The sequence below is a fragment of the Rana temporaria genome, chromosome 2 (assembly GCF_905171775.1).
Source record: "Rana temporaria chromosome 2, aRanTem1.1, whole genome shotgun sequence".
In the NCBI taxonomy this organism is placed as follows: Eukaryota; Metazoa; Chordata; class Amphibia; order Anura; family Ranidae; genus Rana; species Rana temporaria.
In genome coordinates this window covers 365,702,498-365,720,469 of record NC_053490.1, presented here as the reverse complement: position 1 = coordinate 365,720,469, position 17,972 = coordinate 365,702,498, and the positions used below count along the sequence as shown (strand labels likewise).

General features: G+C 38.2%; 1 protein-coding gene across 1 annotated transcript; it reads left to right on the top strand.

Moving 5' to 3' along the window:
• Positions 1-1,705: 1,705 nt before the first annotated feature.
• LOC120927179 (gastricsin-like) lies at positions 1,706-17,705 on the top strand. The gene is made up of 9 exons (XM_040337677.1): positions 1,706-1,814; positions 2,771-2,927; positions 4,638-4,755; positions 8,031-8,149; positions 12,277-12,476; positions 12,569-12,676; positions 12,796-12,943; positions 14,637-14,735; positions 16,955-17,705. Exons 1-9 carry the CDS (start codon positions 1,759-1,761, stop codon positions 17,105-17,107), a joined length of 1,158 nt encoding a protein of 385 aa, XP_040193611.1. The 5' UTR covers positions 1,706-1,758; the 3' UTR covers positions 17,108-17,705.
• Positions 17,706-17,972: the final 267 nt, after the last annotated feature.

Genomic DNA, 17,972 nt, shown 5'->3' with positions numbered 1-17,972 from the left:
CACTCAGTAGCAACAAGTTTGTATTTATTAAAAGCAATAGAAAAACACTCACATGATTATGCACTCATAACCTGAGTGCAGGTACACAGGCAGATGATACAACAAGTGTGTGCAGCTCAGAAAGAAAGTCATTCCAGTATATGTTCCATAGTTTGTAGGTGCTATAAGACAAACCAAGCATACGCTTTTTGAGCTTTTTTTTACCAAAGACATGTAGTGGAATACATTTTGGCCTAAATTTATCAAGACGTTTTTTTTTGTGGATTTTACAGTAAGTAAAAACTTAGAAAATATATATTTTTTTCAAATCACTGGTGGGCTTTTAGTTTTTCCTAAACAAACAAAAAAGACCAAAAATTCGGGAAAAAAAACCCCACTTATTTTTAGTTTATGTTAGAAAATGTTGCACATAATTTTGCTAATGAGACTGCACTGATAGGCTGCACTGATGGGCACTGATAGGCTGCACTGATGAGGCAGCACTGATGAGGCTGCACTCATATGCAGCACTGATAGACACTGATAGACAACACTAATGGGCATTGATAGGCGGCACTGATGGGTGACATTGATGGGCACTTATATGCAGCACTGATGGGCACTGATAGGGCATAATTGGCACTGATGGGACTGTACTGATGATCAGGACACTCATGATCAGTGCCCTGATTATCTGTGTACACAGGGCCGATCTGCCCTATAGGCTCACTATGCAAGCCGCTTAGGGCCCGCAAAGCTGCGAAGGGCACCCCAAATTACTAGAGGCCCCGCCTGGTGAGAAGTCATTTCCCCCCCCCCTCACCGCGCTTCTTAACTCGCTAGCTGCATAGGAGAAGAGGTAAGAAGTCAGCACCCCCTGCTTCTCAATTTAATGTAAGATGTAATTTCCGACAGCAGAACACCCCCTCCCCCCGCTTCTCAACTTTCTTTAATGTGACATTTTTGATGTGCCATGTCATTTTGCTTAGGGCCCCAGGCAGGTCAGGATCGGCAGTGTGTGTACATGTTCCCTGTCAGGATTGCTGGTTACCGGTTCTCCTCTCCTCACATTGTGAAGGACACAGCGATCATGGAGCGTGCTAGGAGCCCTAGGAGCGTGTGAGAGGCGTGGTTCTAGGAGGACATCCATGAACACCCACCCAGAACGAAAGAGCCATGCAGTTATTATTTTTAGGCTATGGCGCGGTTAGGAAGTGGTTAAAGTAGCACAGTACGAAATAGCAATAAATGCCCAGGACTTGAAGGGGGCAAAACCTTTCTGGAAGTCAAGTGGTTAAAATAAAACTATGTATAAAGCAAACTATGTTATTTACAGTGTACTAACACATGGGACACATTTATGGTAAAATATTAATATTAGGCATGATATGGTACTAAAAAAAGTGTGACCTTATTTTCTGTGTTAATTTCGTGTTATGTTCTGCAGTAGAACAACAGCAGCGAAAGATTCTATTTTCTTTTTGATAGCTTTATTTTCCTTTTGATAGCTATGTTGTAGCTTGAAGCATAGTGTTTCCACTAGCAAAAATGTATCAGTCCATTAAATCACCTTTAATATTATATTAATCTGCTTTTTTATAACATTAGTTGAGATAATACATGCTTAGGACTTCCAAAATAAATACATTTATCCCAAACATTGGTGGAAGGTTAGATTACAGATTATATTCTTGCGTCAATGCAACAGCTCTATAAAATACCACAGCCACTATCTTACAGCACAGTCCCAGAAGACTGGTGTTGCCTAAGTTGAGAACCATGAAGTGGTTGATTCTTGCGCTGGTTTGTCTTCAGCTCTCAGAGGGTTTGGTCAGGTTTGTAAAAGCTAATATTTTTGATTAATAACACAATTATTCATCAATCTAGCTCTAGAGTGCCTTGAAACACTTAATGAAGTAAAGAAGTTCAAATGCTTTTGTACTACATTGCAATATGTTATAATAATATATTTGGCTAGTAGAAACAAGGGGAAGCCCAGATGGCTGCACTCAGATAAAAGAACCCCTTTATTGTAGTATCTAAGCAACATTAAAACATTGACCAAATCACAATGAAGGGTTAGGGGAAAGTCAACGCGTTTCATGCTGCTAGCACCTAATTTTGACCAGGTCTACTGATCAGCCTGTAGAGCTGGACTTTGAACCTAAGATAGGAGTTATGTGGGATCTGTTTTAGCATTGCCTGTGCAATATTTGGCTGGCTTTAAAACAAGAAGCCTTTCCTTTCTGACAAATATGATACTTTTAGTTAAGTAAATTTAACTGTTGAAATTGTAAATATTATTTAGACAAGCAATTTTTTTTATATTTTTTTTACTTTGTACAATCAGTTGTGTTCAATAGAAACTGTCTATATTTCCATGAAATTCTGTGATTGTGTGAGCAGTCCATAGATAACTTTAAATAAATGTAGACTGCCATCTCATAATTTCCTATTACAAACATTTATCTGAACAATATACAGCATGCTTTTCCCAACAACCCTAGAGTCCAGGAAGTTGCATACATAATTTTACAGTACAGTGTGATATTATAACATGACAGTAGAGGGCAGTGGATCCCTAAACTATCTTTTCCAGTAACTAGAGATTTGGGACTCAACCTATATACATATGGATCTGCTTCAATATTTACTTAAAAGTTCTAGTTAGTTCTAGTTACTCTTTATCAGTTAATACCCAATTCAGATGAAATCACTAAAGCATAAGAAGTGAACATCATAGTAGTAAAAATGATTTCATTTGGTTGAATTGATGACATTGTTGTTACAGAGTCCCTCTGAAGAAATTCAAATCCATACGGGAAACAATGAAGGAGAAAGGAGTACTGAAAGAGTTTATGAAAACACACAAGAGGGATCCTGCCATGAAATACAGCTTCAACCACAAGAATGATTTTGCAGTGGTCTATGAGCCTATGAACATGGATGTAAGTACCAAAAAAAAAACACAAGTCTAGTGTCCTTTTTACAATAGATTTGATGGGCAACTTGTCCAACTTGCTAATTTTATGGTCAAAATTCAATTTTGCACATTCACTTTATTAATCACAGTGCTTTACAACAATTTTTTGCTGGGTCAAAATAGAATTAAACAACATTTGAGAATGAGAAAAGTACTTTACCGTACTATGGATCTTATTTATCACTTCATGTAGATTCAGAATCCACCCTATATATGCCAATGTTTGCTTTATTCAATAATAAAAGTGTTCCTTAGTTTGGAGAGGGTGAAGGTGTGATTTAAATTGCTTCTTGCTTTGGAGCTGTGCCTACAAGTTGCCTAGATGTCGGATTAAAGTAGTACAGGAACCTTTTCTGAAGTCGGAGCGACTTCAGTAGTGTGTATTAAGACGGCTCCATTCACTTCCATTGATTTTCTCAACCACGCGACTCAAGTCGGATCCCAGGTCGCCCCAGTGTGAACCGGCTCTTAGGATTGGTACAATGCAATTCATAAAATGTTTGAATTTGGGCTTAGCTTTGCTTCATTATAAGCAGTGCGAGTTACAGAGAGAGATAAGAAGATACAATTTAGTTTTTCTTTTTTAATAACTTGTGTAATGTTTTTGAACTTTTCAGGCCTGCTATTATGGACAAATTAAAGCACCTTGTCCCCATGTTGATGGCCAGGGTTGTCGGGAAGAGGCCCTTGTCCTCATCAACATGGAGACAAGGTGCTTTGGGGTTGGGGAGGGCCTGGTATGCTCCTAGACGGGGAACCCATGCCGTTTTTTATTTTATTTGGTGTCGAGTTCTTCCTAAAGATTCATAATAGATGCAGTGCCCAATATTGTTGAGGATCAAAGTTGGATCCCTGGTCATTGAAGTCAGGCGCATGTCGGACTTCAAGTCGCAGGGGAAAGTCGGATCCAAAGTAGTACAACTGTCGTGTTGTGTGAACATGGCCCCAGTCGAGATGTTACCTAAATACTTGTGCATTAGTATCTGTTTAACTGGCCAGATCATCTAGTGAAAATAAAAGTAAACAAAACCAACAACAAGACATCTTAGAGCCGGTTCACACAGGAGCAACACGACTTCCAGCACGACTTTGGGGGCAACTTGGACACGACTTGAGTATTAATCATCAGGCAACTTACAAGGCAACTTCAAGTTGCCTCCAGGACAGTACAAGGCAACTTCAAGTTGCCTCCAGGACAGGAGGCTTTCCAGTGGCCAATCAAACAACAATCAGCTCTGTGGGAGGGAGGGGGGAGGGAGTGGTTTGCCTGAGAAATGTATGTTATCTTCCTGTATTGTTGCTTCAGTTAAGACAGTGATCAGACTTCTGAGGCAACTTCCATTGAAATCAATGGGTACAAGTTGCCTACAAGTTGCCTAGATGTCGGATTGAAGTAGTACAGGAACCTTTTCTGAAGTCGGAGCGACTTCAGTAGTGTGTATTAAGACGGCTCCATTCACTTCCATTGATTTTCTCAACCACGCGACTCAAGTCGGATCCCAGGTCGCCCCAGTGTGAACCGGCTCTTAGGATTGGTACAATGCAATTCATAAAATGTTTGAATTTGGGCTTAGCTTTGCTTCATTATAAGCAGTGCGAGTTACAGAGAGAGATAAGAAGATACAATTTAGTTTTTCTTTTTTAATAACTTGTGTAATGTTTTTGAACTTTTCAGGCCTGCTATTATGGACAAATTAGTGTTGGAACACCTCCCCAGAACTTCATGGTTCTTTTTGACACTGGATCCTCCAATCTTTGGGTTGCTTCAACTTACTGCCAGAGTCAAGCTTGTCGTACGTATGACAATTGGTTGTAAAATAGAATGTTAAACCCCCCCCAAAAAGAATGCAATCTAATTCTGGCCATAGACTGATTAAAACTGGACCTTACTAATCCTGTTGAATTTTGATCATTACGTGAAAGTCCCCACTTGGCAAGTGTTGATAGTTTTTCCTCATTCAAATGCTACAGTTAATCAGCTGCAGTTGCTGATCGGTGTGTTTTAACAGCTGCGAGTGCCAATATCATTATATGATGTTCCGGTGGGAGGGAATGCTACATCTGCCTCATTTGTGGAGATGGAGAAATCTGTTAGTTTCTAGACATGTGCATTCGTTTTCGTCCGAATTTCGGGTATTTTCGTTATCAGTTTAACAAATGAAAACGAACGCGCAGAATCCGAAATCTGAAAGATCCAACATAAAAAAAATGCTTTATTTTCGTTTTTGTTGCTACAACAGTTCGATATTGATAGGAGATTCGACATGATGCTGACAATAGCAATCTGTGTCTATCAAATCTGCGGTCGAATGTGCCTAACCTTACCTCTATTAGTCCAAGATTTTTCTACATAGAGAGGAAAAATTCAACATTATTGAGACAGTGTTGGGGTAGACCATTCGACATGAACGATGAAGATTCGACAAAGTAGCGAAAAACATACAAACGTTGAATCTGTCATTGAAGGCTTATGGTGTCTGTCTAAAGATCTAAGAAGATTTGACAAGCAGCTAAACTGTACGACGCCGCAATCTTACATTTCTGGTCAAATGCTTGGCCCATAGGCTATAGAAGAATGTGAATGTTGGTTGACTAGTAATATTAGTTTATAAATATAATTATTACTAGTGTCATACAACATTAGAATTCTTCTATAGCTTGCAGGCGGAACATTCGACCGGAAATGTACAATTGCAGCGTCGTACAGTTTAGCTGCTCTGTCGAATCTTCTTAGAACGTTCCGACAGACACCATAAGCCTTCAATGACAGATTCAACATGAATTAATTCGGATTTTCGGACAAATGCATTTTTTAACGAAACTAAATAAATAAAAACGAATTTCAGGAGTAACTAAATTAATTTATTTTCCGGACGAAAACTAAGTTCCGAAACAAAATATTTCAGTGTGCACACGTCTATTAGTTTCTTATGTTTTGTTCAGCCCACTGGCTGAGGAAAAAAAAAAACAACAGTGTATGGCCAGCTTTAATAAAAAAACTTGACGTATCTTATCTATAATCACTAAGAGATATAGAGAGCTGGGACAGACAGCAATAAATGTTCAAGGCCATAAAAACGAATTTCTCTGCCCCACTACAATGGCAAAACCATGCTTACACATATATTCAGCTTCAACAATTGAATTTGTAGTAAAATTAACAGACACATCTTTGTACAGTGTTGCTGAAGAAAACATATCCCCATGAGATATATATATATATATTTATTGTATATATACTGATCAACCATAACATTATGACCACTGACAGGTAAACTGAATAACATTAATTATCTTGTGATAATGGCAGTTAGTGAACTTTTTGTCCCTGAAGCTGATGTGTTGAAAGCAGAAAAAGTGTAATGCCTAGTACACACGATCGTTTTTTTCTGTCGGAAAAATTGCCGTGTTTTCCTTTGGCCTGGAAAACCGGACGTGTGTATGCTCCTTAGCAGTTTTCCTAACAGGAAAACTGCGGTTTAAAAAATGAGAACAAGTTCTCTTTTTTCTCGCCACGAATCACAGCGTTTTTTTCCCCCACAGTTTTCCTATGGGAAACACTGCGAGGGAGTATACACACAGCGGTTTTCCCGACCAAAGTTCTCATGTCAGTTTTCCTGTCGGGAAAACTGGCTGTGTGTACAGGAGAAAAGGGACCGAGGTGGTTCCTGATTTTCCCCTCGGTTTTCCCGGCGTTTTTTTGACCGTCGGGAAAACCGATTGTGTGTACTAGGCATAAGAATTTGAGAGACTTTACAAGTTCCAGATTACAATGGCTAGATAACTTGGACAGAACAACTTCAAAAGTGCAGCTCTTGCAGGATGTTCCTGGTCTGCAGGAGTAAGGAACTACCAAATGTTGTGCAAGGAAGGAAAACTGGGGGTCCGGAGACAGGGTCATAGGAAACCAAGGCTCATTGATGCAGGTGGAGAGCCCAGGCTGGCCCGTGTAGTCTGTGTCAATAGAGGAGTTACTGTAGGTCAAAATGCTGAAAAGTGTTGGTTCTGCTAAAAAAAGGTTTCAGAACACACGGTGCATCACAGTTTGTTGTGTATGGGGCAGCATAGACACAGACTGGTCAAGGTGCCCATGCTGACTTGTGTCCACAGGCAAAAGTGCCTACAATGTTCATATGAGTATCAGAACTGGACCAGGGAGCTATGGTAGTATGCGTCTACAAGGTGACGACTTGGCCTCCTAATTCTCCAGATACCAATCCAATTTAGCATCTGTGGGATGTGCTGGAAAAACAAGTCTGAGCTATGGATGTCCCACTTCGCAAGTTACATGACTTAAAGGATCTGTGTCTGATGGCTTGGTGCCAGACATCATAACATACCTTCAAACGTCTAGTGGAGTCCATGCCTTGATGGATCAGGGTTGTTTTGGTGGGTGGTCATAATGTAATGGCTGATCAATGTATATATCATATAAATACACAAAGCCTGGTAATTTTGTTGAAATGTCATGCATGCATTTGATAACTATTATTTAATTACAAAAAGAGTGACTTTGAGAGATTTTTGAATTGAAAAACATACAGTACTTAAAGTGGAGTTCCACCCAGAAATGTAACTTCCGCTTATCGTATTCTTCCCCCCACATTTGGCACCTTTGGGGGGGGGGGAGCAGATACAGGAATTTGTTCCCACTTCCGGGCATAGATCGCTGTACTTTCTGCAGTGAACTACGTCCGGCCCCTCCTCTCCCCCCTCTGTCTTCTGGGAGACACACAGCTCTCAGAAGACAGTAGGGACCATTCAGAACACGCAGCATGACTCGCACACGTGCAGTGGGGAATCTGGAGTGAACCCGAAAGTCTTCACTTCCTGGTTTCCTTACCAGGAATGGCGGTGGCAGTACATGCGAGTCGATCTAAAGATCAGCTTCGGGTGCTGACATTGTGGGCTCCCTGGACAGGTAAGTGTCCATATATTAAAAGTCAGCAGTTACAGTATTTGTAGCTGCTGACTTTTTTTTCCCCCACACTAAACTCCACTTTAAAACAGGGTAGAAGCAACTAATGTCTTACTTCTGCTGATGTTGTTTGTCTGCTTCACCCCTTAGAGAACCATCCATTGTTTGACCCAAGCCAGTCCTCCACATACACGTCCAACAATCAGCAGTTTTCTATGCAGTATGGCAGTGGAAGTCTCACTGGTGTCTTTGGCTATGACACTGTGACAGTAAGTGTAACTTTAAGGTGGCATAAACAAATCTAAGGTATCAGCTAAATAGCAGATCTATGACACTTAGATAAAAATGCTTTGTTTATTACAGCAATATCCTGAGACAATATTACTAGCCCTGATTCATATCACTGTCCTATTCAGAATAAGTAACAACTAACACAAAGTCAGAGGAGAGACCAATCTTATTTTTTTCAGTAAGTTTCATCAGAGGCTGTCAAAAACCCAGTGTGCTTTGCAAATACTGTACATTTAGTGTCAGGGAAGCACCACACAAACAAAATGTGTGCATAGACATGTTATATGTGCATAGACATGTCCGAAATTCTGACTAATTTTTCATTATTCGAAAATTCGCAATGCATCCGAATTACCGAATTACAATACTAACGAATTTAAATAAATCCGAAAAATTTGAATCGAAAAACCACGGACGAAATTCAAATCAAATTTGAAAACAAAATCTATTTGAATCGAATTCGAAAACAATTTTTTTTTTTAAAATCAGAAAGGTGTTTATTGAAACATTCACAATTTTACACAGATAAAACATCTCTCCACTGCACAGATATATGGTAAGACCTGAACGACATATCATACATGAAAAGAGAAAAAAAAAGAAAAAAGAAAAAAAAAAAAACAACAGCAATGTCTTATGTATACAGGCTTGTCCCTTACTCCACCCACCAGCACCAGTACTCCCCCAAAATCCACTGTACATGTCCTCCCTCCCAGCACCAATAATACAGTCAACATGCCTCAGCAATCCCACATATGTACATGTCTATAGGCACCTCAGAAGTCTGGTCATGACTAGCTCCGCAGGGCTCAGACCTGGCGTATCCAACCACAACCCCCATATCCGAATTCGAAAACAATTTAAATCGAAATCGAAAACAAATTCGAATCGAATTAGAAAAAATAAATAAATAGATTTCTAAAAAAAATACAATAAAATAGAATATAAAAAGTTAAACAATAGAATAAAAATAAAAGAATAGTAAAGAATAGAATAGAATTTAATAGAATGTAATAAAACACAATAGAATATGACCGTCTTCTGAAATTCGAATTTCGAATAGTATAAATTCGAATTTTCGAATAGTATAAATTCGAATTTAAGAATAGATTGGAAAATAACTCAAAACAATGGAAACTAAAATAATATATTTTATATTTTATTCTAGTCTATTGTTTTCTAGTCTATTATTTTCTATTATTTTCTATTCTATTCTAATATTTTCTATTCGAATTTGATACAAATTTTTATACTAAATTCGAATTTCAGAAGATGGTTTTATATATATATATATATATATATATATATATATATATATATATATATATATATATATATATATTTTATTATTATTATTATTATTATTTATTTTCTATTCTATTTTAATCTTTTCTATTTGAATTTGAATTCATTCTATAGAAATTTCGAATTTCAGAAGATGGATATATATATATATATATATATATATATATATATATATATATATATATATATATATATATATATATATATATATATAATTAAATCAAATTTGAATAGAAAATATTAGAATAGAATAGAAAATAATAGAAAAGAATATCATAGAAAAACAATAGAACAGATCAGAAAAAATATATATATAAAAAAACATGTTCTGGCATTCGAATTTCTATATATAATGAATTCGAATAGAAAAGATTAGAATAGAAATATAAAATAGACTAGAAAAACAATAGAACAGAATAGAATAAAATATGATATATTTTTATATATATATATATATATATATATATATATATATATATATATATACATACATATATACACACATTCGAATTTCGTATAGAATGAATTCAAATTTGAATAGAAAAGATTAGAATAAAATACAAAATAATAGAAAAGAATTGCATAGAAAAACAATAGAACAGAAAAATATATTTTTTAAATATATATATATATTTAAAAATATATTTTTCTGTTCTATTGTTTTTCTATGCAATTCTTTTCTATTATTTTGTATTTTATTCTAATCTTTTCTATTCAAATTTTATTTCATTCTTTATGAAATTCAAATTTCGAAAAAATGGTTATATATATATATAAAAAAACATCTTCTGAAATTCGAATTTCGTAGAGAAAGATTAGAATTTAATAGAAAATAATAGAAAATAATAGCATTGAAAAACAATAGATCAGAAAAAAACAATATATATAATATTTCTTCTGTTCTAAACTATTGTTTTTCTATGCAATTCTTTTCAATTTTAATCTAATCTCATAGAATAGAAAAGAACAGACTAGAAAAACAATAGAACAGAATAGAATAAAATATAATTTCATTCTATTCCAATCCCTGAGTGCTAGCCTCATTATTCAAGGGGAAACCCTAACCCCAACCCCAACCCTCACCCTAACCCTATAAAACATATAATATATATAGATATAGATATCTATAGATATAGATACATATATAAAATAACCACCTTACGAAATTTGATTTTGGTATAGAATGAATTTGAATAGAAAAGATTAGAATAAAATATAATATAAAAAGAATAGACTAGAAAAACAATAGAACAGAATAGAATAAAATATAATATATTTCTATTCTATTTGAATCTTTTCTATTCGAATCAAAATTGTTCTATACTAAATTCGAATTTTGGAAGATGTTTTTATATATATATATATACACAAGCAGGATTTCCTTTCTTTAGTTCAGATTTAAAAAATGAAGATTAGAGAATGCTACAGTGCTGCAAAATGTCCAGCTTTATTTACCCTGACAACTCTGGCTCAGAAAACAACTTTGGACTTCTAAGCCAGATATGTTTCATTAGCAAGTTTCTGCGCTACAACTGCTTTTTTTTATAAAAACAATGTATTCAAAACACTGCGTCAGGAGTCTGCAAAGGGAAGCAATCCCTAAGTGTCGGTTTCAACCAGCACGATGTGGGAATCAGGTGTTTGACACTTCAGATGTGTTAAATACATGTTACCCCTGCAACACAGAGTGGCTCCTCCCACTGGTTTGTACATCCTGTAGCTGGCAGGAGAAACCATTGCATACATTGGAGAAACAGGTATTCTACACGCTGTAAAGAGAGGAATACATTACAGGCTTGGAGTGTTTTCTACAAGGAACCCTGTGGTGACAGGGTCATTTTAACTCTGAAAATGTAAAAATCTCTGCCCAATTGTGTACACTTATACAGGTCATACATACATTGCAATTATGTGTCAGTTTCCATTACTTTTAACCATATTTTGACCACAAACATGAGGGAACTGATTAAGGTAACCTACCAACAAGAATTTCCATTGAAACTATGAAAGATCAGAACTGTTGGTTGATGTCTGACCTCCATTTGAATGTTTCTACAATTGAAATTAGGTTGAAACTGTGACAAAATTACACTTGCCAGTCAGTTGAAAGTGTTGCAAGCAAGATAAAAAAAAGTAAAGGTAAATCTCTCTAATGGAGCCCTGGGTAACAGTAAAAACCAGACAGTAGTTTCTATTTCTCTCTTAAGCCTGTACACATGACCGGGAATCCCGTCGGGAAAAAAAACATCGGTATTTCCGACGGGATTTCTGGCAAAGTCCCGCCAGTTCTTTTGAATGTCAAGAACGCAGTGACGTCATCGACTATGACAAGACGTGTCTCGTCACATTTAATGCCGTTCCCGCCATCTTGCTACACCCCACACTAACCTTGTATACGACCGTGCAAGTGTTATCGAGCATGCACGTTTTTTTCACCCATACAGACGAGCGGTTTTCTTGGCAGGAAAGACTCTGCCAGCAAGCAGGGTTCTCTATTTTACCGTCTGGATTCCCGTCTGTTTTCCTGACGGGAAAACTGCTAGGGAGCATAGTTACAAACGGCCGGGATTCCCAGCCAAAAGCTCTCCTGGCAGTTTTCCTGCCGGGAAAACCGGTCGTGTATACGAGGCTTGACTCTATCCAAAGCTAGAAAAAAGTTTCTAAAACCTCTGCTAAGTGATAACTAAAATGATCAAGGGGAATTTTGTCTTTTTAATAAATTGTTATATGTTTATTATGCTTTTATTAGCTTAAATGTTAGTACTAATGCTGATGCAGTGACAAAATCTCTGTTTCAAAGGTTCAAGGTCTCACCATCACAAACCAAGAGCTTGGCCTTAGTGTCAATGAACCTGGAACCAACTTTGTTTATTCTGCCTTTGAAGGTATTTTTGGAATGGCTTATCCTGCCCTTTCTGCAGGGGGTGCCACCACTGCAATGCAGGGAATGTTGCAACAAAATCTCCTCACAAACCCTATTTTCAGTGTCTACATGGATAGGTATGTCTTCACTGTAAGCTGTTTTGTATTTGCTACTAGTGGAGTTTGTTTATCCAAACAATTGTTTTTTTAACATACCATTTTGTGTTCAGTCAATCAGGAGCAGTCATTTTTGGTGGTGTAGACAACCAGCTGTATTCTGGACAGATATACTGGGCACCTGTCACTCAAGAGCTGTACTGGCAGATTGGGATTGATGCGTGAGTAGTTTTTAGCCCAGAAATGAGCTGTTCTAAAATGAACATAATCAGATTAATTTTGTACTGACTTTCAATCCAATGAGTCATGAGGAGCAATCGTCTACATTGATATATTTTAGGTTTTCCATCAATGGACAGGCAACCGGTTGGTGTAGCCAGGGATGTCAAGCCATGGTGGATACAGGAACCTCCCTCCTCACTATTCCCCAACAATTTTTAGGAACCTTCCTGCAAAATGTTGGAGCCCAAGAAAGCCAAAATGGAGAGGTGAGAGAAGAGAAATAGCCGTTTCCTGGATGACAACATTTTCAATGGTTTTTTAATGGTAGTTTAATAATGCATCTATTTCCTACAGGGCATGATTCTGGTTTAGAAAATATCTAGCAATTCTTAAAAGTAGGGCTGTTACTGATTACTGATTTTAAGTAGCGAAGTTTGGCGCCATTCCACGATCGTGTGCAATTTTGAAGGGTGACATGTTGGGTATCTATTTACTCGGCGTAACTTCATCTTTCACATTATGCAAAATAATGAAGAAAAAATACTAATTTGCTAAATTTTATAACAGAAACAAAGAAGAATTCATTTTTTTTACAGAATTTTCAGTCTTTTTTCTCTTATAGCGCAAAAAATAAATAACCCAACGGTGATTAAATACGACCAAAAGGAAGCTCTATTTGTGTGGAAAAAAAGGACGAAAATTTCATTTGGGTACAATGTTGTATGACTGAGTAATTGTCATTCAAATTGTGAGAGCACCGAAAGTTGAAAATTGGTCTGGTTATTAAGGGGGTTTAAGCGGCCGCGGCGGGACATTGCTGCGGCCGCTGATAGGCTGAGCGCACGGTGAGTCACCGACCCGCAGGAAGAGGAAGCTGACAGGAACCGGAGCACGGGCGGCGATAACGGAACAACGGGGGATCGTAGGCAGGTAAGTGAAAGTTTATTTTGTATAGTTTTACAGCCCGGGCACAGCGGGGGTTAAAAGTTTTAGCTTAGAGAACTCCTTTAATGATACCCAAAATGCTAAAATAGTGTTGTGCATAAGTTAGGGCTCATCCAACCTATGTGCAGTGACCTGCATTTTTTTGCACTGGATAAATGGCAGATTGGATGAGAAAAAAATTAGTTTTCGTTTCCTCAAAATTTCCAGAGATTTTAGTGAAATTTCACAATTTTGGAAAAATCCACTGAAGTCAAATGGGAAAGTGATATTACGTTTTTTGTGTTCTAAAGGTAGAAGGTTTTTACCTTATGCATTAATGTAAAAAACATTCTGCTTGCAGTTCTCCCCCCAGCCCCCTGCCCCTCTTTTATACTTATCTGAACCTGATCTCGATCTGGCGATGTGCACAAGAGCAGAGGCTCTGTCTGCTCTCTACCTCTTCATTGGCTCAGACACAGCAGTGGGAGCCATCAGATCCTGATGCTGTTAATCACAGACATTGATGAGGCTTAACATTTTTTTATAAAATAAAAAAGTGGTTTATACTTATCCATTGCACAGGGCGGCCCCTTACCTCTTCTTCTGGGGTCCCCCACCAGTTCTCTCTGCAGTTCCTCCTTTCCATGTGCCCCGTTAGCAAGCTGCTTGCTATGGGGGGCATACATAGACATCCATAGACACAGCGTAGCTCTGGCTCACCCCCTACCCCTTTCTCACAGGATTTGAATGAAGCAGCAGGAGGTAATGGCTCCCCCTGCTGCCCGTGAGAGCAAGAAGAGAAAGCAGCTGCTGCAGAAGGGCACAGCTCCGTATCAAGAGAGGACTAAGGTAAGTATTTAGTGATGAGGGTGGAGGAAATGGCGAGTGGAAGTTTTTTTTACCTTAATGCAGGTAATGCATTGAGGTAAAAAAAAAAACTTTTGGCTCTAGAACCACTTTAATTGTAAACTACTGTACTATATTGTATGCATTAAACTGTCAAATTAAACTTATATGTCCTTGTTTGTCTTGCAGTATATAGTGAGCTGTAACAGTGTACAGAGCCTTCCTACCATCAGCTTTACCATCAATGGAGTTCAGTTCCCATTGCCTCCATCTGCTTATATTCTGCAGGTAATACATGCTTAAAGCGGAGGTTCCGCGGATTCTCGATTTTTTCATTTCAGGTGCAATGCATAGTAACATACATGTAAATGTAACACTCACTTGCTAGCCGCATCCAATAGCAGTGCTTCGTTTTCCGTGATAAAGAACAAGTTATAAAATCTCATCCAGGCGTTTTACATCTTGGTTGTGGGCATTATGAAGCCCACAGGCAAGAACTTCCTGGAAGCGGTGATGCGATGCTCCCATCATGCACCGCAGAATCTCGCGCATGCACTGTGTTGATGCAAGCAGTGCGAGCTTTGCCGTCAACACTTCTTAATTACCATGACAACGGGTGACGTCAGTTCAGATATACGTCCCGTTGTCGAGTCACGTGACCCGCAAGAGCACGAGAACAGTGTTATTGCAAGTAAATCGGGAAACTAGACTAGCAGCGACGTAGCGAACGCGAAAAACCATTGTGGATCGCCGTAACTCCTAATTTGCATACCCGACGCTGGTTTATGACGCAAACTCCCCCCAGCGGCGTCCGCTGTATTGCATCCTAAGATCCGACAGTGTAAAACAATTACACCTGTCGGATCTAAGGGCTATCTATGCGTAACTGATTCTATGAATCAGTCGCATAGATACTCTGAGAGATACTCCGTCGTATCTCTTTTGTGAATCTAGGCCTAAGTTTCAGCCTAAAAGAAACATTAAATCCCACTTTCAGGAATTACAAAAAAAATTACTCTAATGCCCTGTACACACGATCGATTCATCCAATGAAAACGGTCTGATGGATTTTTTCATCAGATATCCGATGAAGCTGACTTTCATCAGTCTTGCCTACACACCATCAGAACCGTGTCAGAACACAGTGACGTAAAACACAACAACGTGCTGAGAAAAATGAAGTTCAATGCTTCTGAGCATGCATCGACTTGATTCTGAGCATGCGTTGATTTTTAATGGATTTCCCCACAGACGATCGTTTTTTTCTATCGTTTTTTTAACCATCAGATCATTTTAAAACAGGTTCAAAGTTTTTTCACCGATGGGGAAAAAACTGATGGGGCCTACACACGATCGGTTCGTCGGATGAAAATGGTCCATCAGACCGTTTTCATCAGACGAACCGATCGCGTGTACGCGGCATTACTGTGGGGACACTCTGCACTGCCAAGGGTTAAATTCTCGTCAGCTCTAGAGGATAAGGAATGAGGTGTAATACTTTCCTAAGAATTTGCTCTGGCAGGCCCCCTCCATTGAATTACAATGCAGGAAAAGTTTTTTGTAAACCCTGGAGTCTGGCTTTAATATTATTTTTAAAGTTAAAATCTTCATATTATAAGTGTACGATATATTTTTATTTGTGTTGCTGCTTATCTATTTCCCTGTTTGGAATATGTATGTCTTCTTTGCTTCTTAATGACATAGGGCCATATTCTTAAAGAATTTACGCCGGCGTATCAGCAGATACGCCGACGTAAGTCCGATTCTAAGGCCGTCCTATGTTTAAGTGTATTCTCAAACTGAGATACACTTAAACATGCCTAAGATACGACGGCCTGCGCCGTTGTATCTTAGGCTGCAATATCTACGCTGACCGCTAGGTGGCGTTTCCTTTGCGGTCAGCGTAGAATATGCAAATGACTAGTCACGCCGATTCTCTAACAAACGCTTGCCCGTCGTAGTGATTTTACGTCGTTTCCGTAAGCGATACGCGGCGTAAAGATAAAGATGCCCCCTAGGCGGCGTACTCAATGTTAAGTATGGCCGTCGTTCCCGCGTCAAAATTTGAAAATTTAACGTCGCTTGCGTAAGTCGTCCGTGAATGGCGATGGACGCCATTTACGTTACCGTCAAAACAAATGACGTCCGTGAGACGTCATTTAGCGCAATGCACGTCTGGTAATTTACCCGACGGAGCATGCGCATTACGATCGGCGCGGGAGCGCGCCTAATTTAAATGATCCACGCCCCCTACCAGGATCATTTGAATTAGGAGTGCTTGCGCGGGTGGACTTTACGCTACGCCGCCGCAAGTTTACAGGTAAGTGGTTTGGGAATCAGGCACTTGCCAGTTAAACTTGCGGCGGAGTAATGTAAAGGACATACGTTACGCCGCCGGAGATATCTAAGAATACGGCCCTTAATGTTGGTTTGTAAGTTAACTTTTCTTGCTTGTCATTCATTAGTAAGTCTTCCAAACTTTTCATGCATCTCGTTTTTATTTGCAGAACAATGGATATTGTACAGTTGGAGTTGAAGTGACTTACTTGCCATCCCAAAATGGTCAACCTTTCTGGATTCTGGGTGATGTCTTCCTGCGGCAATACTATTCAGTCTATGATATGGGCAACAATAGGATGGGTTTTGCTCAGTCAGCATAGACTAACAAGTTCCATCAGTAATGCAAAGCATAAATGAACACCAATAAAGTTACATTGTTTGTCAGGTTTAAAAAATGCACACGTCCATGTAGTTCAATACGAAAAATTAAACAATTAGAAAACCATCATGAACACAATACGATACGCACAGTTGATCCAGAGAAGAAAAAAAAAAACACTAGAAAGCAATTTGCTCCAGCGGGGGCAAATATCCTTCTTGATTTGATCCCCCAAGAGGCAATTGGATATTCTTTATCAGTCAAGTTATGGTAGCAAATACAAATACATACTTCCCCCATCCTGGCGAAAAGAGCAAAAACATCCAGTGATGTTAGGTACTAACCAAGATTCATACCAAACTGACAAGGTGGTTTTAGAGGATTTTCTAAATTATGTCTTTTAAAAAAACAAAATATTATTTGGCATACATAAGTCCTATTAAATCACTCAACAGCATGTTACTGAAACATAAATATAATATACATATCTTACATTATACATGTCATACCATAGCAATGTTGTGCATGAAAAGCTAGAAAGACAGAAGAAATGCTTTATGTGCCAAAATGGATTGTTGAAATAAACCTGCATAAAACTATTGTGTATGTTTGTTTTTTGTTTGCAGTACAAACAAATTATTTTTAAAATTTGTTCCTATTAAATGTGTATTGTCCGATGAGTGAGTGCTTCAAAATGTGCTCTACGAGTTTTGGCCTGTGTTTTGGCTCAAAACAGTGGCAAAACAGTGGCAAAACTTTGCTCCAAAAATTGCCTAAAAAGAAAAATAACTTATGGAGTTTTAAAGATTTTTTTTTTTGTGAGGCCATGCTGGCTAAGGTTTCCATTCATTTATTGACAGTCTGCA

Bases quoted from the DNA above. Each gene is read 5' to 3' on its own strand.
- LOC120927179 (XM_040337677.1), top strand. From the start codon at position 1,759: ATGAAGTGGTTGATTCTTGCGCTGGTTTGTCTTCAGCTCTCAGAGGGT. The intron at 4,756-8,030 runs GTACGTATGACA...TTCACCCCTTAG, and splicing joins CTGCCAGAGTCAAGCTTGTC to AGAACCATCCATTGTTTGAC. The intron at 12,477-12,568 runs GTATGTCTTCAC...TTTTGTGTTCAG, and splicing joins TTCAGTGTCTACATGGATAG to TCAATCAGGAGCAGTCATTT.